The 23,870-nt window shown below is 40.2% G+C and overlaps 1 protein-coding gene across 4 annotated transcripts; it reads right to left on the bottom strand.

Annotated features, from left to right (window-relative positions):
* Positions 1-1,004: 1,004 nt before the first annotated feature.
* On the bottom strand, positions 1,005-23,870 carry mlxip (MLX interacting protein). Of its 4 annotated transcripts, none has more exons than XM_022196399.2 (17): positions 23,231-23,870; positions 18,589-18,695; positions 17,882-17,967; positions 17,575-17,664; positions 17,381-17,416; positions 15,867-16,107; positions 15,536-15,625; positions 15,262-15,356; positions 12,226-12,793; positions 11,436-11,533; positions 11,142-11,244; positions 10,938-11,047; positions 10,602-10,706; positions 10,374-10,501; positions 10,144-10,267; positions 7,170-7,299; positions 1,005-3,219 (listed from the first exon to the last, which is right to left on the bottom strand). In XM_022196399.2, the coding sequence occupies exons 1-17, from the start codon at positions 23,551-23,553 to the stop codon at positions 3,092-3,094; spliced, it is 2,562 nt and encodes an 853-aa protein (XP_022052091.1). In that variant the 5' UTR covers positions 23,554-23,870; the 3' UTR covers positions 1,005-3,091. The 4 variants fall into 4 exon arrangements, with proteins under 4 accessions (XP_022052091.1, XP_022052090.1, XP_051806850.1 ...); XM_022196398.2 differs by having other exon boundaries at positions 17,381-17,422; positions 23,231-23,869; XM_051950890.1 differs by having other exon boundaries at positions 15,867-16,038; positions 23,231-23,869.

Below are 23,870 nucleotides of genomic sequence, written 5' to 3'. Positions count from 1 at the left end.
TTAATTGATTATTGCTCATCCAATAATCTACAATAACTTTTTAATATTTATTGAAAATAAAATTGTCCGATGATTTAAAACTAGAATAACTCATAATTGCTTATCTAATGATATGCAATCTGTATCAGTTGTATGAAACAAAATAATTGAAAAACTGAACAAAATTGAAGATAATAGATGACTTCTTATCCAATAATCAATATCATTATTTAATTAAATAAAAAATAGCATGATGTAGAAAAATGAAAAAATTTATTATTACTTAATAATTTTGATGATTGCTTGTCTAATGATATGCAATATTCTATATCTATTGTATGAAATAAAATAATTCTCTGATGTATTACATCTGAAGTAATTGTTGGGTGCAGCAATAGTTTTCTCCTGAGGTGGAACAATATAACCATGCTTCAGCTTTTCTGGGTTTCTTAGATGACACAGAAATAATGTGACCAAGCAGCCTTTAATGCTCCAGTTTCTGCACTGACTCTTCAACTAAAGCGAGTTAGTCTCTTGCAGGCTGCATCTCCACTGCCTCCAAGCATCTCCTGCAACTCCCTGAGCGCCTCAGAGCTGCTGGGCCCAGAGCAGCAGCAGCTCCCCTCCATCAGGTGCTACTTGGATGAGATCTCCAAACTGCCTGAGATGTCAACGCTGAAGAAAGCCGTCCAGTACACCGACGATGTGGCGCCGTCCACAAACAACTCCACGGCTACAAAGAAGTGCAGCCTGCCCTCCTTTGAACAGGACTTTGACCGTTTTGTGTACGCCAAGTGCCTGCTGGAGATCCTGCATGGCAGGCTCGGCAAAGCAGTTTAGAATCACTGATTAGTATGAATGTATTTATTTTAAACAGCCCTAAATTATTTAAATACTATTTTTATAACTATTTTGAGCGGTAGACAAAGCAAACTTGTACTGAATTTATCAGTTTCTGATAAATAGGTCATATTTATAGAAAATCTAAAGATATTTATTGAAAATAAAGTTGCAAGAAGTCAAGATTTTGCCTTTTGTTGTGTTTATTGTGATTCAGAGTCATTTAAGGCATTTTACAACATACATGTCACATGTAGACATTTTACAAAGAAAACAAAAAACACTCATATGCAGCATAAGAAAATATCTTTTCTTCTTAAAACAAATGAAATACAATACTAAATGTGGGAAGAACTAACATGCGCAGATCCAATCTGCAATGACACACTGTACATCGACTGGTATAAAACCTCCTCACAAAAAACACCAAACAACAGCTGGAAATCCAACCTGGTACGACAAATATTTTAAAAATCGCTAAATGAAAGAGGAAAAAACAGACTAAATCATCACACAAACGCTGAGCTTAAGGTGAACATTGGGGCTTTTTGTGTGCGGTCAAGAAAAAAATGTCAAAAAGGGAAACGTTATCACTTGCAATAATGATAACCATAGCTGCATTCATTGGTGCATTTGATTTTTTTCTGAACAAATTCTTTTAGGGCACACATGAGCTCTTAATATGTGATTTGCAACACTAAATAGTTGCAATTGTATGTTGCAAAAGTGTTTAACTTTGATCACTGCTTTCTCCATCTATGCACAGGTAAATTAGCCTGAAGCCAAACGAAATCTCTCATTTAAAAGACACTCATCCACATTCGGAAGAAAAGACTGCACATTTGTCAAAGTGGTGCATTTTGCCACCGTAAACTCAGTTGTTCTGCACAAAAAGGAAGCAAAAATACAAAATCTATGTCGGCCTGAGGAGTGCTGAACCACGAAGAAAAAAAAAAGACTAATCAGCACAAGTAAGGACACTTTGACCTTAAGGCTGAGAAGCTAACTACATCTGCATTGTATCCAATTCTCAAACAGTCAAACAGAGCAGAGTTTTCCACCAACTATAATGTCAGTAATACAACAAATGAACAGCGGTGATGGATGAACTACTCTTTGATATGGCTTTGGATGTGTCTCTGTGCTGTCTTCATGAGACAGACTGATTGTTTTCTTCTCTCATTAACACACATCATCATAAATTAGTGTGACCATGAGAAGAAATAAAAACTAAACCATGTGATATAACCTGTACCCTTTGTAGATAACAAGCCTTCCTGCAGAGAAGGATCCTGATTTGATTTGTTCCGATGAATAAGGGGAAAAAAAACACACAAGCATAGCCCTGAGTCACAGACAAAGACCAGAAAAGACCCCTACTGCGCAAAATCTTGTAATACTGTACATGTGAATATAAATATTATGTGTACTGCTGTTTCAGCTATGCTCCCTATGAGGGCTGTAAGTAATATTGCTCCGTTATGCTGTGACCTGCGCAGTAACCTGTGTGTAACATATCAAAGATGAATGCTGCTGTGTGCCACTCGCAGTTTAAATCACTACAAATGGACACAGTGAGCAAAAGTATGAAGGCAGAAGTACGGCATGGACGGAAAGCCACCAGGAAACCACTTCTGTTAACTGGCAAAACAACTTTCACCTGAGTAATTTAGGGATGGAACACACAACAAAACTTGCATCCATCTGGTATCAATGAGACTGCTTTAGTCGATCTTCTACATTGTGCGGTGACGTCTCTCTGAAAGATTTTAAAACCTCCAAAAAACACAAACTACACTTCAAGCAAGTCCTGGTAAATCTCACATTAATCTCATCTCCTGGTGAAAAAAAAGCCTCATATCTACACATTTTCTACATCTGAGCAAGAGCACAAAATCAACATTCATTCAATATTTCCCTTTTGAACACGTTTTTTTTTTTACATTAGAAATGTCTTATTTTAAATATACATTGTTGTTCAACAAATAAAACCACAAGTACCAGCTTTCCGTCAAAGAAGATCATCACCTAAAGCAGGTGAAAGTAGTATTTATTCAAACACAATATAATAAAAGCCTTTTTTGCACAATAGCTGAGGTCCTTCCATGCATCAATTCTAACAATCAGTGTACAACAGACCAAACTCTACACCAGCCTTACATTCAGGCTAAACCAAGCCAGACAAAGTTTGTCTTCATCATTTTGACCTTGCTGAATAAGAACGACTAGTGATATGTCTTTTTTTATGGTTCAGGTGGCTTTAGGGGTCACCTCAACTCCTCTGAGAGAAAGACGAAACATCTGTGCATGTGGCAGCCTGGACAGCTTCTTCAGGAAGCAGCGATGGATCAGTGAGGATGGACGTAGTTGTGCTCAGCTGGCGAAGAGTACTCAGCACCACTGAAAAGCAGTGAACCACACGTTAACAACCACAAGAAACAAGAAAACAACAGTCTATTCAGCAGAGCTGGTATTCTGATTCATTTGAACATTAAAATTAAAATAGCTACATTTGACGTGAAAATACGCATCAGACCAATTACCTCATTATGCTTAAATTTGTAATTGTTAATGAGCTGAAAATGTAATTTGTTGTTGGTACAACTTTTCTTTTCCTTTCGGCTTTTCCCTTCAGGGGTCGCCACAGCGAATCAATTGCCTCCATCTAACCCTGTCTTCTGCATCCTCTTCTCTCACACCAACTACCTTCATGTCCTCTTTAACCACATCCTTAAACCTCCTCTTTGGTTTTCCTCTAGGCCTCCTGCCTGGCAGTGGGAAACTCAGCATCCTTCTACCAATATATTCCCTCTCTCTCCTCTGGACATGTCCGAACCATCTCAGTCTGGCCTCTCTGACTTTATCTCCAAAGCCTCTAACATGTGCTGTCCCTCTGATGTACTCATTCCTGATCCTATCCATCCTGGTCACTCCCAAAGAGAACCTCAGCATCTTCACTTCTGCTACCTCCAGCTCTGCCTCTTTTCCTCAGGGACACTGTCTCCAGACCAAACAACATGGCTGGTCTCACCACAGTTTTGTAAACCTTTCCTTTCATTTTAGCTGAAACTCTTCTATCACACATCACACCTGACACTTTTCTCCAGCCGTTCCAGCCTGCCTGTACACGCTTCTTCACCTCTTTTCCACACTCTCCATTGCTCTGGACTGTTGACCCTAAGTACTTAAAATCCTCCACCTTCTTGATCTCTTCTCCCTCACTCTTCCACTTGGGTCCCTCTCATTCACACACAAATACTCCGTCTTGCTGCTGCTAACCTTCATTCCTCTCCTTTCCAGGGCAAACCTCCATGCCTCTAGCTTCTCCTCCACCTGTTCCCTGCTGTCACTACAGATCACAATGTCATCTGCAAACATCATAGTCCATGGAGACTCCTGTCTAACCTCGTCTGTCATCCTGTCCATCACCATAGCAAACAAGAAGGGGCTCAGAGCTGATCCCTGATGTAGTCCCACCTCCACCTTGAACTCCTCTGTCACACCTACAGCACACCTCACCACTGTCTTACAGTCCTCATGTCCTGCACCACTCTAACATACTTCTCTGCCACTCCAGACTTCCTCATACAAAACCACAGTTCCTCTCTGGGCACCCTGTCATAAGCTTTCTCCAGATCTACAAAGACACAATGCAGCTCCTTCTGATCTTCTCTGCACTTCTCTATCAACATCCTCAAAGCAAATATTGCATCTGTTGCACTCTTTCTTGGCATGAAACCATACTGCTGCTCACAGATGTTCACCTCTGCCCTTAGTCTAGCTTCAACTACTCTTTCCCATAGCTTCATCGTGTGGCTCATCAGCTTTATTCCTCTGTGGTTGCCACAACTCTGCACATCTCCCTTGTTCTTAAAGATGGGCACCAGCACACTTCTCCATTCCTCGGGCATCTTCTCACTATCTAAGATCCTGTTGAACAACCCAGTCAGAAACTCTACTGCTACCTCTCCGAGACACTTCCATACCTCCACAGGTATATCATCAGGACCAAGTGCCTTTCCACTCTTCATCCTCTTCAATGCCCTCCTCACTTCATCCTTACTAATCTTTGCTACTTCCTGGTCCACAACAGTCACCTCTTCTACTCTTTGTTCTCTCTCATTTTCCTCGTTCATCAACTCTTCAAAGTACTCTTTCCATCTTCCCATCACACCATTGGCACCTGTCAACACACTTCCATCCTTATCCTTTATCACCCTAACCTGCTGCACGTCCTTCCCATCTCTGTCTCTCTGCCTTGCCAACCTGTACAGGTCAGTCTCTCCCTCCTTACTGTCCAACCTAGCATACAAGTCAACGTAAGCCCCTTGTTTGGCCTTTGCCACCTCTACTTTCACCTTACGCTGCATCTCCCTGTCCTCCTGTCTACTCTCTTCAGTCCTCTCAGTGTCCCACTTCTTCTTAGCTAACCTCTTTCTCTGGATCCACTCCTGTACCTCCTCATTCCACCACCAAGTCTCCTTATCTCCTTTCCTTCCGGATGACACACCAAGTTGGAAAAAACCACAGGGTTTCCCAGAATACACAGCAGGGGTGAGTCCTCATGCTTTCTTTCCCTTGACCTACAACTCCGCTACGACCCCATGTAGCTCAGCAGGTTAAGTGGACGACCTATAAACAGGGGCTACACTGCAAAAACTCAAAATCTTACCAAGTCTGTCTTATTTTTATTCAAAATGTCTCATCCCGCTTGATTTAAGATAAATTCACTTAACAAGTGACATTTCAGCAAGATGGAGGGACGTGTTTTAAGACAATGAATCTTAAATATTTAATCTAAGTCAAACAATCTTGAAATTATCTTGTTTTAACCTTTGTGTCGTCTTGCAGGTCAAAACGACCCATTTAAAGTTTGAAAATGTGGGGGAAAAAATTATATTTTCACAGTGAAAACTTCCATATTTTCAAAATTATTTTGGGAAATTTTTGAACATTTTTTGAGGGAAAAAAAGAAATGTTTAAAGAATGTTTCCTCTCTAAAAACAAAAAAATATATTCTTTTTCTGAATGTTCTTAAAGAAAATACTAGAAGTTTTACTGATAAATATGTAATCACTTTGGATATTTTTAGGATTTTTTTGGAAAATGTATTTCTTGTCAAATTTGGGGGGTTATTTTTTTAAATAAAATTTTTATGGAATTTTCTTTCTGAAGATTTTGCAAATTTTTATAAATTTGGGAAATTTTTTGCTGAATTTTTGGATTTTTTTCCCCCCCAGACAATTCAATAATATTTTAAGTGCTGTAAACGAGTACAACAGGAGGGTTAAGACACCTAAGCTTGACAATCCTGGTAAAATATAGCTTAAAATCAGTTTTACCAGCTAATTCTAAGATCTCAATATTGTAAATATCATACTTTATTTCATGAAATCTCATTGCAGTGATGAAAACAGTGAGACAACCAAAATGGCAAAGATGCGGGATCTGATGTAAAATGGAAAATCACAAAACAATGAGCAGAAAGACCAAAAAAAGTTTTCAGCTCTCATCTTATTGATGTCTTCATGGAGGTACCTTCGTATAAATCAATGCTGCAAATTGTTCATACTGGTACAAAACAGAACTGTGGATTACAAACAAAGTGATAAAGTGTTGAATTGCAAAATTTTGAGGGGACCAGCAAAGCGGCTGATATTCTATCTGATTTTGTTAAATCATTTCTTTTGAAAAAAAAAACATTCTGGGTTTATTGCTTTCCAGGAAACTTTGAGCAAATTTGTCATTTCACTTTTTCATGACTGTTGCATTTAACACTTCTTTATCACTTTATCAGAATGCAGAAGAACAGTGACTTATGGGACTTTTTAAAAAACCAATGACTTGCCTGCAAGACAAAGATTTGACTCCGTGAGGGAGGAGGGCGGGGGCCCAACATATATGGAAGAAAAAAGTTGGAGCGATAACCTTCATTTTTTCTACAGGTTTCTGCAGCTGCACAGCCAACAGTTATCCACTAAAGCTATGACTGAATGATAGACATCAGTTGACGTCACTTTCCTTCTTCAGGTTCCTTAAAGTGAAGCTGTCAGTGTCACACTTAAGAAGCAACTAAGCATATTGTTTAGATCAAGCGGGAGGTGAAAAAAAAACACTAATGCAGAGTGTAATTACAACTGAAATAATTTCACTGTATTAATAAAAGTGATGAGAAGTGTTGGTAGATTTACATTTCCTGTAATGTCACTATTGATTGAAAACAGAAAACAGGCAGGAAATAACAAAGATCGTGGCGTGTAGATAGCAGCGATCTCTACAGCAACTCTACAGCTGGAAAGAAAGTTAGTTGTAATTATGTGTGTGTTTGAGAGAACAACGGTTTTACTTACTGGGTCTGAGCACCGGAAGGGAGCAGTGACGATCGAGCCACTGCAGCGTCGTCTGATACAGCTCGGCTCTGCTTGTAGTTGACACCATCCCGTTGAAAGACTCAAAGAGAGGCTTGATAATAATGCTGAACTAGAAAACATGACGGTCAAGGATCAATTATACCATGTACTGGGACAAATGCCGTTCTGCCTGATCAGCTGTTAGAGTGACAAACTCAAATCTGTGCTTTGGTAGCTTTTGTTCTTACATTTAAATGATGAAACTCATGAAACTGTTTCTTGATCATTCACGTGTAACTAAAGGAATAAGCTTAGAAATAAAAACAGTTATCAATAATGCAATCTTTGCACTATTTTGGTATGATGAGTGTACTGCATGATGTTTAATGTTCCTTTAATCTCCACCATCAATGAAATGGAGAGAAGAGTCCACTGCTGCTGGGGAGGTGGCCAAGTCCACAGAGTTTGAACAGCATTGCCTCAGTGGAAATACATGATAGGCTCTCCTTAATTCTGCACAGAAAGTTTTAATTAATTTTTGCTAATTTTGTCATCCTACCACCAGAAAACCAAATGTGCTCAAAACAAATGCTTGCTACAAGGACAGACTGTGGAAGGGGATTGGTTTGTCATTCACACCTTTATAACTCATCATTAAAACAGGTGAAATTGAAGCAATCACTACCAGACTCTGAAAGAGATTTGATTTTTTACACTCTCCAATGTGCCGAAACACAGTAGGAAGATCTAAGTTCTTCAGACATCCTGTGCTGCGTCCACCCACTTTGACGACAACTCAGAACACAGTGACGTAACTTGCTGCTACATCCTGTAAAGATTGCTGAGTCTTGCTCAATTCAGAAACGTCCACAGAGGTTCCATGTGTTTTTCTGTGTTTGGGAATGGGGTTACTATCTGAATGTGACCATAACAGACCGACAATAGTTCCACACTGGTTTTGCAGAAACCACGAATTGGCCTTAAGAGAGGTTGGGCGATACTGCAAGTTAGCTGATTAAAAAATCTCTGTGTGGTAGCCGTAAAAATCAGCAGCCAATGGAGGGCAAAGGCCACAGTGGAACAGGCTCATCTACAACATAGACTTCTGGATTCTTGTCCTGGTAGTGTATGATGTCCTCCTGTGCCCAGCCAACCTTGCACTGTTCAAGCCTGGCTGATTCTCAACAAATGTCTCTTTGCCTGAGGAAGGTGAAGCTCAACATTAACCTGACGTGCCGTTCAATGGCTCTGGGTGAAGGTCAGTATTGGTGTGACCTTCTAAGAACCCATTTTCTTAGCCTGAAGCTAAGATAGTTAGATATTTCCTTCATTAAAGCAGGAGAAATGCCAATTAAAGCTAGGGATGGATCGATTATCAGTCATGTCGATTATTGTAGCTGATGTTTGCCATTTTCTCGACTATTGTCACATGTATTTTTGTTAACCTATTATTGATACATTAACAATGCTTTTTCTGGTTTGATGCAGCCTCCTCTCTGTCTGTAGTAACTTTGTGGTGTCAGAAATGCCTCTCAAGCAGAGACTGAAAAACTGAACAAGAAAGGAGGAAATCAGTGGCTAAGGCTATGCTAATGCCGAGCGGTTACGCAGTTGGCTTAGCGACCCTGAAACAGAGTCTGGATAACAATAAAGAATAATATTGTAAGATATGGACCTTAGGGGACAATAAAAGTGATAGAACAGTGAAATATTAAGAGAACAGAGAAGAAGAAACTGATCAATCTCAGTCAATCCCACATCAACAGAGCGTCCGAAATTAGCAACTCCTATTTCTATTTTATGTTCAGTTATAGTCACCCTATTAATGAAGAAGTCTAGTTATGAATGATAGGTTCTCTGCTGTCACATGCTGTTAATACATTACATTTAATGTATATCGCCTCCAAATATGAGTTATCAGTCTTTCTTGAGTACCAATAAATCAGTATCGGCCAAATAACAAAACATCCATCCATCATCTATACACCCCTTAATCCTTATTAGGGTTATGGAGGGTGGGAGTCTATCCCAGCTGATTTACAGTGAAGGCAGCAGACACCCTGGACAGGTCACCAGTTTATCACAGGGTTAGACATACAGACAAACAAGGACATTCATATTCACACCTATGGACAATCCAGAATCACCAATTAACCTCAGCATGTTTCTGGACTGTGGGAGGAAGCTGGAGCACCTGGACAAAACATGCAAATCCTATGCAGAAAGATCCCAGGCCGGGACGCAAACCAGGGATCTTCTAGCTCCAAGGTGACAGTGCTAACCACTACCCCACTGTGCAGCCACAAAATGAAACAAACAAAAAAACCAAACCCATATCAGTCGAGCCCTAATCAGAACGACAATGGCAGCATGAAAGCTCCCAAACTCAGCTCAATCCAACATCAGCTGGCAAACAGGTTTGCCAGCTGATGTTGGATTCAAGTTCAGTCAACGTGTAGCTTGGACACTGTGCTGGTGCCTGATGCAATGGAGTCATGCTAGAGGATGAGCACATGGAGGACACATTGGCCCAACTGAGCTGTTCGTCTGTACACGTCCCCAACAGTACAGGAACAACAGAAGCAAACCTTTTGACTGTTATGTAGGCAACAGCTGAGGCTGAACCTCATCAACCCCAACTGAGTTTCCTGGGCAGCTAGGTAGGATGTTGAAAGACCCAATGAGCCCAGATAACACTATCAGTTATCTGCCCAAGCTCACTCTGCATTAGAAAGTGCAAAAGACAAATGCTAGGATGTTGTTTAGTACTAGTATCAGTCTACTTTCCATGATAGTTGTATGAATAGCTGGCAAAGTAATTCTCTTTTTAAAATACTGCATGACTGGTAAAGTTGTCACACTGAATTTTGGGTTGTTTGTATAATATTTTCAATCATCACACAAATCATTTACACAACACCACGCATCGTTAATAAGCAACAACCAGTGTCAGAACTCTTTCATTGCAGGATACAATCCAGAAGTTCCAGTTCTGTAAAGTGCGGATCTTTACATACTCATTAAACTTCTCTTGCATGTGGTCGAAACGATGCCGCCTCACTGGTACCCCCGTCGCAGGCAGCTGCTCCTGACACACACTGTCGATAAGCAGTGAGGGAAGAAGGAAAGAGTTGATGCGTTATGTGTCTCTCCAACTTGTGTACATCATAAAATGGGTGGGACACGTAAGATGTCTGAACATACCTAATGGAAGTGTTGAGCTCCTCTATCTCCTCTCGTAATCTCTTGACCTCTTCTTGCATCGCCTGCCTCTCTTGCTGGAGCTTCCCGATGTACTCCACTGTCTTCTGCAACGTGACTGCATTACTGACCTAGACAAAGTTAATAAATATGTCAGGAAATGAAACGCACTGCGCAAAAACATGTACAGAATCTGCTACAGAAGTTGTATGCAGACACACACAGACTTACATTTGACTGTGACTTTATAGGAACCAGACTGCAGAGTGTCTTAAAGCCAATATTTATGTTTGATCGTCTCTTTTGCTCAGCAGATATGTGCGTTGTCCTTCGGCCCTGTCATTTAACAGCAAAGGAAATAATACACATAGGTATTACAGAGTGCGTCAAATATTACAGAGAAAAGGGGAAATGCTACTGATGTGTAGTTCAGTCTGTGACTTTTTAACATATTAGGCGGCATTTAGATTTTGTTAAGAAATTAGCTCTGATATGTGAATGCCCTATATGTTATACAAATAATCAAATATTTATATTCTTTATGAAGAAACATTAATAGACACAAACCTGATTTTGCTCATTCTTTACAAGAGCTGTACTGCTGCTGCTGATTAGTGACTGTGGACTGGGAACCTGATCCAACCCACATGGCGATCCTTGACCGGATCCTGGCTGAACTGAAAATAAAATTTAAAAAAACAAAACATAAATTACAAAGTAGTGGGCTTGGGGTGGATTATGAGGCACCTTCTGGTTAGAGTCATTTCTTACCAACAGGAGAGGAAGTTCTCTGATTTTTGCGACTGGAAGAATATGACTTTTCTTTGGGAACAATCGACTGTGGAGACTTCTGGACGATGTGAAATCCAGAAGTCTGAAATACACGAAAAGAGAACAAAGAAAATAGATAAAATGAGATGCAGGAACCATTGGTATAAAATATGGTCTTTATTTGCTTTGTAACTGATCACCTTTATGCGACATGCAAATATAAATGTTGCAGCTCTGCAGTTCGCATAAGAAAATGAAACAAAGAAGATGATGCTCAGTGAGTTGAAAACATACTGCTCCAAGATGAGAAGAGGTGATGACAACACCTGGGTTAGAGACCACATCTGCTTTGGGTGTAACAATCACAGCATTGGCATGACCTAGAAAAGGGGCTGAATGGAGAAACATACATTCATACAATAAAATTCATCAATAGGCCATCATTTTTGACATGTAGCTCTTCCATTTATATAAAACTGAACTCTGTGGCTAATGTAATGCTTTTTTGAACAGGTTTCAAACCTGAACGTACTCGATTTCTAATATCTTTAATGAAAATCACACAAAGATGGCTTGTATACTATTGTATAGATATATTCTTCTTGTATAAATTCTTGTTTTTAATTTAATGTTGTAAAGCACTTTGCGTTGCATTTTTATTGTATGAAAAGTGCTAAATAAATAAAGTTTGATTGATTGATATTAGATTTACACTACATTATAGTACAACAATTTAAATTTTTGGTTAAAAATATCTTGCAAATTGTTGAAATTATCTCGCTAAACAAACTTAAGTATCTTATAGATTAAAATAACAAAACACTAAGCTGTTTGCTAGAGAGGTTATTTTCTAAACGTATCAAAATACCAAAACAGTTTCATTGCTAATTAGTGAACATGCTTTCATTTGTTCTGGTAGGAGCTACAGTGGCTCAGATGTGTGTGCAGAGTATCACAGCGTTATCATTGTAAATCTAAATAGCTGCATTTGAAATGCTTGAGCGCTATCTTGTGGTTCCTAACATAAACTGAAGCAGCTTTACAATGCCTTCTAGAATCAGTATGTTGATCAGAAACCACAGACCTGTGAGGATGAGGTGGGACTGAGGGAGCGGGTTAGCAGGAGCAATCCTTTGCATGGGTCGGCTTTTATTGGCACTGGATGGCTGAAAGGGGCGCGGCAGAGCAAACGTCTGAGGGTGCTGCACAGGAGTGGTGGGTAATGTGGCCATGGGCTGGAGTTGAGGTGAAGGTTGTGTGGACATGGAGCTGTGGCTGAAAGTGGTAGCTGTGTCGCTGGGTGTGACCGTAGAGGAGGCTGTGTGTGTGATCACAGAGTGCGCTACAGTCTCATCCACAGTGGAGTTGTTACTCAAGGGTGAGGGAACCATGGGTGCTGCAGGGCCCATGTCCTGACCTGAAAGGCACTGCACCAGAGGATCATGGGATAAAGGCTGAGAGACAGAGGAAACACCTGCTTGATCATTGGCTGTCACCTGCCCAGGAAACAGGGACATGTAGTTTGGAACAAATGCAGCATCACTGCCACCACCGGACCGACTGGTTTGACCGGCCATGGGAGAGGGAATGGACAGGGGACCAGAGGGGGTGATGTGGTTGGCGTGGAGCGGCATAGAGGACATTAACTGGGTCTGGCAAGGGAGGGCAAAAGGAAAGCAAAACAACACTCTTATTTCTTTCTTAAAGTGCAATATGATACAAAACAGATGCAATTTCATTAAGGTTCATGTTAAATGGCAATTTGTCGATCCTGACTGGATTCTTTACTCGTCAGAAATGACAAAATCAGAAGCCAATTTATTTTTTATTCAAATGATAACGAGTACTTGACTTTTCTGGCTGCTGAATACTGACACTTGAACTGAATTTTCACAAGCTGCAATGAAATTACACCTCAACAAACAACGGCTTTTATAATGTGCCTTTTACAATAACAGGGGAGGGTACAGGCAATAGCAAAACTGTGGACAAATGTTTGTCCAAGTAGCTGCATTTATACAGTACATGTCTTTGTATTTATAGAATTCAGGGCGTATACATTTTGAAGAGGTTTTATAGTACAAAATTACACAGGAAAATCAGCTGTGCTCACACTACAGGAGTTTTAAAATCCTAACAGATTTTGGAATCAGAGTGCATCACGAAAATAAGAAAAAAACCTCCCACATATTCTTCTTTCTACTCTTAGACAGGCACACAGTATAAACAAAAGCAGATGGCTAAACGAGTCTGACTTAGAAAATGGATGGAAAGACACGATCAATACAGATTGTCTATTCTTTAAAGAGAATTTAAAGCTGCTGTCCGGAGTTTGAATCGCAGCGTCTCCCAAAACACTGGTGGTCCCACCCTCCCTCCCTCTGATTTCGCCCCTTTATTTGTGCACGCGCGCAGTACATGAGAGGAGTGCCCGGAGTGCTGCAGCATCTCGCCTGTTTTGCTGTTTTCCACTCTTCTACATTTAGTACATTTAGTAAATAATAAAGGAATTACGTTAGAATGCTGTATTGAGTCTAACTTGTCCTAATACCAAAATAACATGAATCTGCTAGGACGAACGAGTAAAGTTTCAATATGTGATTACACTCGTGTATCCCTCTCGATGACGTTGTTTATCAAACTTAGTGCATTTACGCGTGTATATGTGTTACATTGTTTATTTATTTCTATCTAGAGTTCAGAATTGCATGACTCCTCTGACGAAGAGTATGTCCCAGACGCTCCAACATCTTCCTCCAGAGGTCGGGCATCTAAACGAAGCCGTCAGGCGGGCTATGGAGGCCGTGGTCGGGGAGCGACGCGAGCACCCCGAGCCAAAAAGCGTCCTGCAGTCTCTTGGCCTGACAAGCCGTGGGATTGGTAACTTTTCTGGAAGTTGCTGATCCCTGATGCTCTCTCAGCTCCTCCACAAGCAAAACAAATGTGCGCGCGGTTGCGTAGTGCGTAGCTCGCCCACCTCTGCATGGGCTTGCTTGCTGTGCGCGTAACCGTTGATTGACAGCATGACAAAGCTGAAGCTCGAACTTGATTGGTCGGCAGCGACCTGCGCTTTTTGGAATAACATGGGGGTCTATGAGAGGAAGGCGGATCTCAGGAATAAATTTTCATATCGCGTTATACTAACATTATATTATAGTATCGAACTAGACTAACACATTTAAGCTTTGTTAAAAAATGATACATAAATTGAAAACAAACGGAAACTCCGGACAGCAGCTTTAAGGTGAGATTTTAACCATTACTCTTAATATCTGTAGCTAACATTAACTGCAAGGGCTAAAATATTTAGTGATATGTGGCTTCCTCCCTGTTTTAATTTGTAAATATCAAACATGTTTGATTTAATTGGTATGAACCTGATGAGTGATGAGTTCAGAAGGTTTAAGACTGGCTCTGTAAACCTCTAACATCACTGAACATCAGTTCAGACCAAGGTCCCTGATCAGATTATTCCTCCAATTGCTGGTAGAAGTGAGACGGGGGCAAATTAGTCTGAAACTTCTGTAGTATGAGCCAGGCTTAAGTTGTAATTGAAGGAGAAAAAAAAGATCACTCCTTTTTGAAGTCCTAGATTTATCTTCCTCTGAAATCCTTTTGCCTTGTTAAAAACCTGCACACGAACATGTCTTCAGTGTTTCCAACAGTACTATAATGCTTTTGTGCCTTAAAGTCAGATGAAGACCTACAGTAAATTTACTGTCGTAACAGAAACTCCTGCAAACACATTTCTATAGCTTCATCCAAATATGGCTGAATAAATTACATCTATGGAGCTTCAAGGAGGAATACAGCACTAAAGAGAAGCAAAATATTTAGCCATATTAATAGTGATGGTTCGATTTTCAAAAGAATATCAACTTTAATGTTAATCAGTTTGAGCAAGTCATGTATGAAAAGTGCTATGTAAATAAAGTTTAGTAAGATTATTATGTTACATAGATCTTTTGTGTAACTACATTAAGACAGAGAGATGGTGGAAGATGTGGCGAAAACCCTCAAAAATGGAACAAAAATCTTCAAACTGAAAAAACAACACTTCTTGAACAAACTTTGATTATGGAGGTGTGTGTTAGGGACCCAGCCTTGGGTCGGTGTTTACCTGTGACTGAGAGCTGCTGCTGTGTAGAGGGGTGACAGATGGTGCAGTGGGGGAAACAGAGGGGAAGACGGGCTGACGGAGGCTGTGAAATAAGTCTGGAACAAGAGTCTCTATGTTAGCTAGAGGTTAGTATAACCACACTACATGTTGTGTTAGGCTAAGCCAACGGCTGCAGCAGAGTTACTACAACATGTGCGCTTGACTCCTGTCCAGTGTGCATTATTAGTTTATGTGTGCGCTGCTGCTGCTACTGCAGGTGGTGTCTTGCTGCTACCTTGCAGTGGATCAAAGGAGTCCATGAAGTCTAGATTGGGCTGTAAGGGGATGAGTCCTGGTTGGATCATGTCTGCATTCCCAGCATGAGCTGTGGAAAACAGAAGCAGAGGGAAAACATGCCAATATTTTGACAGATACACAACCTAATATTGAGCCCCAGCCCTAACACTGGGATGCTGCATAATTTAGGGAGGCTTGTTATTTGTAACTAAGTGAAATGAGGAGAAAAAGAAGATGAATTATCAAATCAGGTGAGTGGGAAGATGCGAAAAGTTTAATTAGAAAGTCTTTACTCGTTTTTAAAAACAAACATCTGATGATTTTCTCACCAATCTCCCTGGGGTTGGGCCAGGCTATGGGCTGATGTGAGGCCAATGTAGAGAACAACGTGTCTGAAAACTCAGACATGAGAACATCCATGTCAAAGAGGGCGTCCATCTCCATTGGGGCAGGCGGCTCATTGTGCTTACGAGTCACACGGCGTGCAGCAGTCTCTTCATCCTGATAAAAGGAGACACGGAGCATGTCTGGAGACACTTCCCCAAACAGCGACAACTGCTCCTCTGGCCCCTTTGGGTATTCAAAATGCAACCACCAAGCAAGTTAATGACGCACAAGCATGCAGCATTGTGAACAGCCAACAAGAGGTAGGGCCGAACTATAGCCAATCAAGCACTGTTCTTAAAAACAATTCCTTATTTATTGGTACAGTGCTGTGCAAAAGTATGAGGCATTCTAGATGTCTGGATTCTCATCCATCACACAGGAAGGCATCTGACTGATACAGAATTCATTCTGAATTTGAGTGTGAAGCCTCCAAGTCTGAGGCAAAGTTTCTCTGCTGGAAACCAGTGGATTGCTCTTTTAGGTTTGGGGATGCTTGCTGTCCCAAGGGAAGAAGTTTAAATATCTTGAGAACTTGTACATGACAGATGAAAATGGAATGCCAGAAGGAGCTGGATGAGGTGGATCAGGCATCAGATAAGGAGACCTCCTAGCAGCCTTAATTCTGAGGTTCTTGGGGCACATTCAACAGGGAGGAGACCCCAGAATTTTTTGGAGGGATTTTTTAAAATCTCATTTGTCCTTGGGATCTACCATGAGGAACCGGCAAGTGTTACTGGGAGAGAAACATTTGGAATGACCTGGAGAACCTGCAGCTACTACTATGACCCAGTTTGAAAAAGCTTTAGAAAAAATGTGGATGGATGGACTACTGGACATGACAAAGACCCCAAACATAGAGTAAGAGTCATTAAGATCTATGTTCAGCAACAACCAGGACAAAGGCTCCCGTAACAGACTGTCTGATCCCCACAGAGCCCTGATTTCAATATCTTCAGTCTGTTACTACATAAGGAGACAGAAACACTAAACCTACAGAGGAGTTATGAAGATTTCTTCAAGACACTTGGAGCAATTGACCTGCCAAGTGCTTGAGAAGCTGTCCTAATGAGAACTGGTGCTGCAATAAAGGCAAAGGGTCATCAAACCAAACATAAACTTGAAGTAGTTTTTTCTGTTTACTACAGTTTGTATGAAACAGATAAGTATTTACGAATAAAAATGAATTATTGCATTATTTTGAAAGCATATTCATTATAATGCTTGAAACTTTTGCACAGTGCTGTGTGTGTATACAGTGTCTCAAGAAATTAGGTGCAAGTGGTCAAAAGTACTCGTTTGTAAAGATGATATGGTAAAAAGAATAAAAATAATAGGTTGGTAACTGGGTTAGCGTGGGTTAAGTACATTACTATCAACATCTGGTCGAATAGATGGTGATAGTAATGACTGCGTTGCTACGAGAAGAGCTTTGGGAAATTGAAGCAGTTTTGCATACCTTAAGTAAGCTTGACAGGTCATCATCCTTGTGTTTCTGTAGCTACAAAAAAGTTGGTGAGCGCTACATTAGATATATAATAATGTTTCATGGCCAAATAAAGAAAACATGCCTACAAAATACACAGTACCCTTCAAACAAAAATTGAAATAATATTGTGTATTTATTTTAAAAAAAATTGAACAATACAGTACCCTTTTCTTAAAGTATGTTCTCCATTTGTGGTATTCTCTAATGACAATTTCAATTCTTCTTTTCCAGCATTTCCCCTCTGTGGCCAGGGCCTGCAGGAGAAAAAAGAAGACGCAAACTAAACCAAAGTCCATAACAAGCACACAGCACAAAGACAGGAAATGGTAAGGGAAACATAAAACTGAGTGACAATTAAAACTTGGAGAGACTGAACATAAAACGATCAACAGGACGATTTTGGAGAAAACTAACAACAGAGTCTTTGTTGGTGCCTTTGTCTAAAAGAAACCACACTTTTTCTATTTTTACCTCTGCAGAACGATGGACATCCAAGTCCATAGTTCCATCCAGAGGTGTCACAAAATGACAAACAGGATTCTCCCTTCTCTCCACATCTGGTAGATAAAACAACACAAGTCAGTCCCTGATGAAAAAACACAGTTTCTAATTTTTTTGTTCCACAAAAGGACATTTACAGTGCAATTAAAAAAACAGGAAGATTTTGTAGGATCACACAGACCACAGTTGAATCATGCTCTGCCACCATGAACAGCGTTAGATCAAAGATCATAACTCACAGTTCATAAAAAGCTTGACCCAGTTTGTGTTTATTTTTATGACATGAATGAGAGTTGCTATCAGTCATGATCACAGAATTGCCTGCGGCATGTAAACAAACTGTTACTACGGAAGCAAAGTTCCTGCGCCTGTATTTATGTTGAAATCTTGAATTCGATTCTTTGAAGCAATAGTTTATGCTTACACAAATAATGACACAAGTACTGTTAAGTGTAAGTTGTAGGACACATGCAAATGTGAATTTAAATGAAGTGAAGTAACGCCTGAATCTTGACAAGGGCAACATGTTCAAAACTCGCCCCACAATTTCTGCCAAGACATTGTTGAATCAGATCCTGATCTCTTGATGCAAGCTGCAACTTGATAAATACTGAAGAAGACAGTTTTCCCTCTATGGAAACCAAATACAAGGCAATAACAGACGATGTGGGGCTTACACTGCATATACCAGGCTCTCCATATGGCGTTGTTGAGGCGGATCTTGTCTCTCCAAAGCAGTTTAAGGCCTTTGAAGTTCTTCCATTTAGGAGACACCAACTTGCCACTGAAAAGACAAAACATTTCTCATGTGATGGGAGACATTAGCTTAATTCGTATAAGGAAATCACCAATACCTCAAGCATCGACCAATGGAGTCCACGCTTTGCTGTATGAGACCTGCAAAACTGATAGGAATGCAGCACTGCACGCTGTAAATCAAAAGTGCAGTCAATCCAGTGCGCAGCGAGGCCAGAACTCTAAATGTCTGTGGTAAAGCCAGCAGCAGTGATATCTCATAAAAGGCATTATAGGTGGTAATGAAGTTTGTTGCAAAGCTCCAGTGTGGAGAGGCTAAGGTGTACTGTGGATCCAAAAGCTCCAAACAATGGCGAAAACCTGTATTCTCTACTCCAGCGATGGGCTGGTCAATCAACACAATGAATTCTTTTATCCTCTATAATCTTTTGGTGTCTCAACTATATTTATCTCTTCTTTTGAACGCATCCTTGAATGTGTTTGGCTTCAGTGCAGCTTTTGCTCAAGTTAGCTTAGAAGAAAAGTTATGCTCTGCCTTTATAACACCTGTGTGACAACGGACACAAGTAAAGCATTGACTGCTAAATAAAGCCGATACCAATGTGATTACTGAGCTCTGCCGGGAACATCCCCACCACAAACATTTACTCTGTAAGGCTATTTTTAAAACCTCAACACCAGCAGAAATAAATGCTGCTGCTGCTTTAAAAATTTCACTCTGATTTCAATTTTAATAATTGACCCCCCTCCAAGTCATTTACTAGTGATGTTTGTTCGCTGTACCACTGAGTCAGTGTCCGTCATTTGTAGCATAAATTTGGCTTCAACAACCCAAGCAGTTATGTAGTACTCGGCCATATGTAAATGCCAATTGTGGAAGCATCTCAGAAGTGTTTATCTGACAAAATAAACTTTCCCCACTGAATTGGGTGATTTGTCTCTTACCACAAGAACAGGCAAGCTCAACTGGACCCTGGGAATCCAAGAGCAAACACGACATTGTTTACAGGTCACCTTGACCAGCTCTGGCACATTAAGAAAGCAAGCAAAGCAAACAAGACGAAGCTTGTTGAGATCAGGTTCAGGTTAGAGCTTTACAGCTTTGATATGGATACAAGGAGTCATATAAACCAAGTGCAGTGGTGCTAATGTAAGACATGGGGACATCAGAGGAGCTCATCAGTGTGCATTGGTGTGGTTACAGCAAGTGAGCACAGCGACTTTATTGTAGCCGTAAACAGTCTGTCCAGTACCAGAAGACGTCAACACTTCTGTTTTAACTAGAGTTAAACAAGCAATAACAAAGTGCTGACTGATTGAAACTTTCCAGACTCAAACCATCCTGGGGTAAACTTCAGCATCTGAGTGTATGAATAGAAATATAAATGTTCTTCAAATGATGATAGTTGATGTCAATATTTTTAAGAAGGACAGTGATTATGAAACAAAGGGTTCCAAACATTCATCACAATCCACCAGGGTTAGATCACAGTTTCCCTCCTTCCACCCTCCCTGTTGTGTCTCTTTAACAATCTGCTCTTCCTGTCCAGTCTTTTTCAGATTTGCTCCAGTCATCATTTGAGTGTTTTGAGGACTGTGTGGGGGGTTTGGGAGTGGAAAATCTGTTTCAGCGAGTAGACAGAAATGTGGGAGTACTGACAAGAGTGTTAATGGGATTCACCAGTGATCTTGTCGTACGTAAAGGCTCTTTCGTGTAAATAAATACTCAGAACTTCTTCTTATAGGATGAATGACAACAACAGAACAGTAACTCGTCTATAAATAGCCCCCCCAGTGTGTCAAATTTGGTGCCATTCGCAAAGTCAGAGGGAATCCTCTGAGCAGCTGGCACCAACGCTACAGCTGTAAACAGAATACCATGAGTAACTTGAGTCTTGCATTTTTCTGTGCAACTTATCTAATAATATCTACATTAATTTCAATCTTTATTTCAGTTTATATCTAAACCCTCGGCTTTAACATTGTCTTAAGTACTATAAACTTATCAGCATTTGTTGGACTTATTTTAGTTTGGCTTTTTAGAAGCTTGGGCTGCGTTATGAATCATATCTTCTCAGGATTTATGGTGCAAATGGCGGAGGAGTGTTGTGATTAGAGCACATTATTGTAGAAGTCAGTTATGAAGCAAAATTGCTTAACATTTTCTGGTTAAAACTCTTGTGCTGGAGTTGCTGGTTTGTATAACTTCTAATTTAATATCTTTCTGCTTTGAACCAAACAAATAACTTGAAGATGTATATTTGGGTTCTGGGAACTACTATTCTACAATACTAATGAAAAACATAATTGCTAGTTTAGTCAGTAAAGAAAATAATAATTAGACGCCACACTTGTTGTGGTATTAGATGGCAGGTAAGGAGCCTATAATTGCCCTTTGTTTAATGTAGGCTGCATGTAACGCTGAAACATCAGTCTAGTAATTTAATTCCATCAACTTCTGATTTTGGTTGCTACTAATCAAGTAAAAATGTCAGACATTTTCCAGGTGGATTGAAGGTGAAGTGTTGTTTGTTTCCCTGTGTATATCATTTTATAGATTAAATGGAAACTTAAAAATGAACCACAAACATATTCAAGTTTCCAGAGAAATAATTTGATTGTTACTCAGGATGCTGCAGTTCCACAAATTAAAAAGAAAGTTTTAAATCCGTAGTAAGTACCTGCTTTCACTGCTGCAATCTCACTGAATGGCATCATATATTTGACATTCTTTTCATTTCTTTCATAATGAAAAACTTCCTGCACGTCTTGCATGAATGCTGCTGTTCAAGACAAGTTTATTTTTTTGTTTTCATACTTATGCACCAGGAGGAATGTGGTGTTTATTTACTCTTTTGGGGACAATAAAGGGAGTCAGTAACTGAAACACCAATTATTTAGCGCCCAGCATAAACATGTTGCAATCCAAAAGCCATGATTACTATTTTAAGTACAGGTGACAGAAAACTGCTGGAGCTGCGCCTGCCAGCATTTATTGAGAACGCTCAATTATTTCTTCTGGCACAAAATAAAAGGATCTATTCCTGTAGCAATTTTTGGCAAGGCATGCTGAAGCTCTGCAGTTTGTTTTGGCACAATATCAATACTTTGATTGATAGTTTCAATTAACTGTTTGACACCAAAAGTGGTAAAGTTATCCAAAGTGAAATATGAAAATAAATATTTCTTTTCTCATTGGCCATTAATCATGTCAAAGAATCCCTTACATGTATCCCATGTGGCCCTTAATGAGAAACTATTGAACAAAACAACCATAAAACTGGTTATATATGAAAATTTAGGCCAGAAACAATAGTTCTTGATGGCTCAATTAAACAGTTTGAGTCAGAAAAATGGTAAAATTATCTAAAATGAAATATGAATATAAATTTCCCTTTTCTCATGCACCATTAACCATTTCAAAAGTTCTCTTTAATTTATCTTTCGAGCTTTAGGAGGGGGTCCTTAGTTTCAAACTGTTGGGAAAAATCATCATAAACTGTGCATATATTAAAAAAAGTTGGCCCATTACTTGCTAAATGCTTCATTTAACTGTATGATGCCCAAAATGGTAAAGTTCGCCCAAGTGAAATATGAATATAAGTTTTTCTTCTCTCATACTGTTTAACCATGTCAACAAATACATTTATCTTGTGAGTCTTAGGAGGGGGTCTTTAGTGGAAACTGCTGAACAAAGCTCCTATAAAACCGTTTCTATATATGAACATTTGGCTATTAAATCGATTCATTCAATAGCTTGAGGCAGAAAAAAATGTATAATCGCACACAATTAAACATGAATGTTAATTTTTCTTAACTCATACCCGATTAATCGTGTCAAAAATCCCCCAACATTCATCTTGTGAGCCTTAGAGGGGAGTTCCTACTGAAAACTGGATATACAGTCACGGAGAAAAATATTAGACTGCCCTTGTTTTGTTGTTCATTTTAATGCCTGGTACAACTAAAGGTGTATTTGTTTGGACAAATATAATGACAACAACAAAAATAGCTCATAAGAGTTTAATTTAAGAGCTGATATCGAGCCATTTTCCATGGATTTCTTAATAATACCTAAAATCATTTAAGTTCTTACATAAATAGAAACAGTGCATTTAGGCATTTCATGTTTTCTTTTCTGTCTGTTTTAGTCACATGAGGAGTTAGTACTTGATTGCATAACCATTGTTTTTGATGACAAGGGTAGTCTAATATTTTTTTTTCCATGACAATGTTCAAATGGGTGCCACTTCAGGCACAATCTGAAAGGGTCATATGTGATGACATGTGAGTCCATTGTCTTTGCAGAATATTCACATTTTGCCAGTGATACTTCAATGCAGGACTCGTACTTGTGGTTTTTACTCTTCTACATAAAGGTTCTGGGTCCTTTATGCACATTCACACTAAAAATCAAAATCATGAGGAGTAGGAAGTCGCATGACTCGTGACTGCAATTTCACATCGTGTACTACGTCTGACTGCACCGGGGATACAGATGAGACTCAACACGACCTGATCTGAGAATGAAAGCTCAGGTAGATCAGATGTGTCACAGCTTACCTGTACGCCAGAGTCATGCACTCAAAGAGCTTGGTGAGTGAAGCGTCTATGGAGAGGTGCGACGTGCTCGCCTTGCCGAAATGATAAGTCTGACAGGTCTGTTTGTTGACAGTGTCAAAGTCGTAGCCCTTCTTCGGAGGGTGCTCGCTGTGGGGCGACGACACCATGAAATGTCCGCTGTGGATGATCTGACACTCCAGCCCGTCCGCCCTCCGCAGCCCCAGGTGAGGCTCCTCCGCGTCCGAGTCGTCGTCCGGCTCCTGCTTCACCGTCACCGGTGGGTGACGGTACTTCTGTCGTAGAGACACCTCTCTGGTAGCCATGCTCAGAACAAATAGCTAACGTTAGCCAGCAAGCTAAGACAATACAAGTCTGCGAGTCATGGGGCTTGCTGACAGCGGCGCCGGGAAACGCGGCCGAGTCTGGCTGTTGAAGTTCGCCAACTTCTCACCGAGGAGTCGAGGCATTCGCTTCTCTCATGTTAAGGCTCGCTGTCGGTTCATTAGTGGCCCGAGTTAACTTGTTGTCTTCATGGAGAGTTGACGTAGCTACGAGTCGCAGCCACCAGCTGACAAAAAAACTGTTCTCAGGCTCCTCTGTCCAGAGCAGGAAGTTCCTGTGTGAGAGCGTCTCTGATTGG

This window comes from Acanthochromis polyacanthus, chromosome 7 (assembly GCF_021347895.1).
Source record: "Acanthochromis polyacanthus isolate Apoly-LR-REF ecotype Palm Island chromosome 7, KAUST_Apoly_ChrSc, whole genome shotgun sequence".
Classification (NCBI taxonomy): domain Eukaryota; kingdom Metazoa; phylum Chordata; class Actinopteri; family Pomacentridae; genus Acanthochromis; species Acanthochromis polyacanthus.
The sequence above is the reverse complement of the archived record's forward strand: the minus strand, read 5'-3'. Positions and strand labels throughout refer to the sequence as shown.

Coding starts and splice junctions, on each gene's coding strand:
- mlxip (XM_022196398.2), bottom strand. CDS start 23,553: ATGGCTACCAGAGAGGTGTCTCTACGACAGAAGTACCGTCACCCACCG. Junction 16,108..17,380: donor ACCTGTCAAGCTTACTTAAG/GTATGCAAAACT, acceptor GAATACCCAAAG/GGGCCAGAGGAGCAGTTGTC. Junction 15,357..15,535: donor CTCCTTTGATCCACTGCAAG/GTAGCAGCAAGA, acceptor CTCTTGTTCCAG/ACTTATTTCACAGCCTCCGT.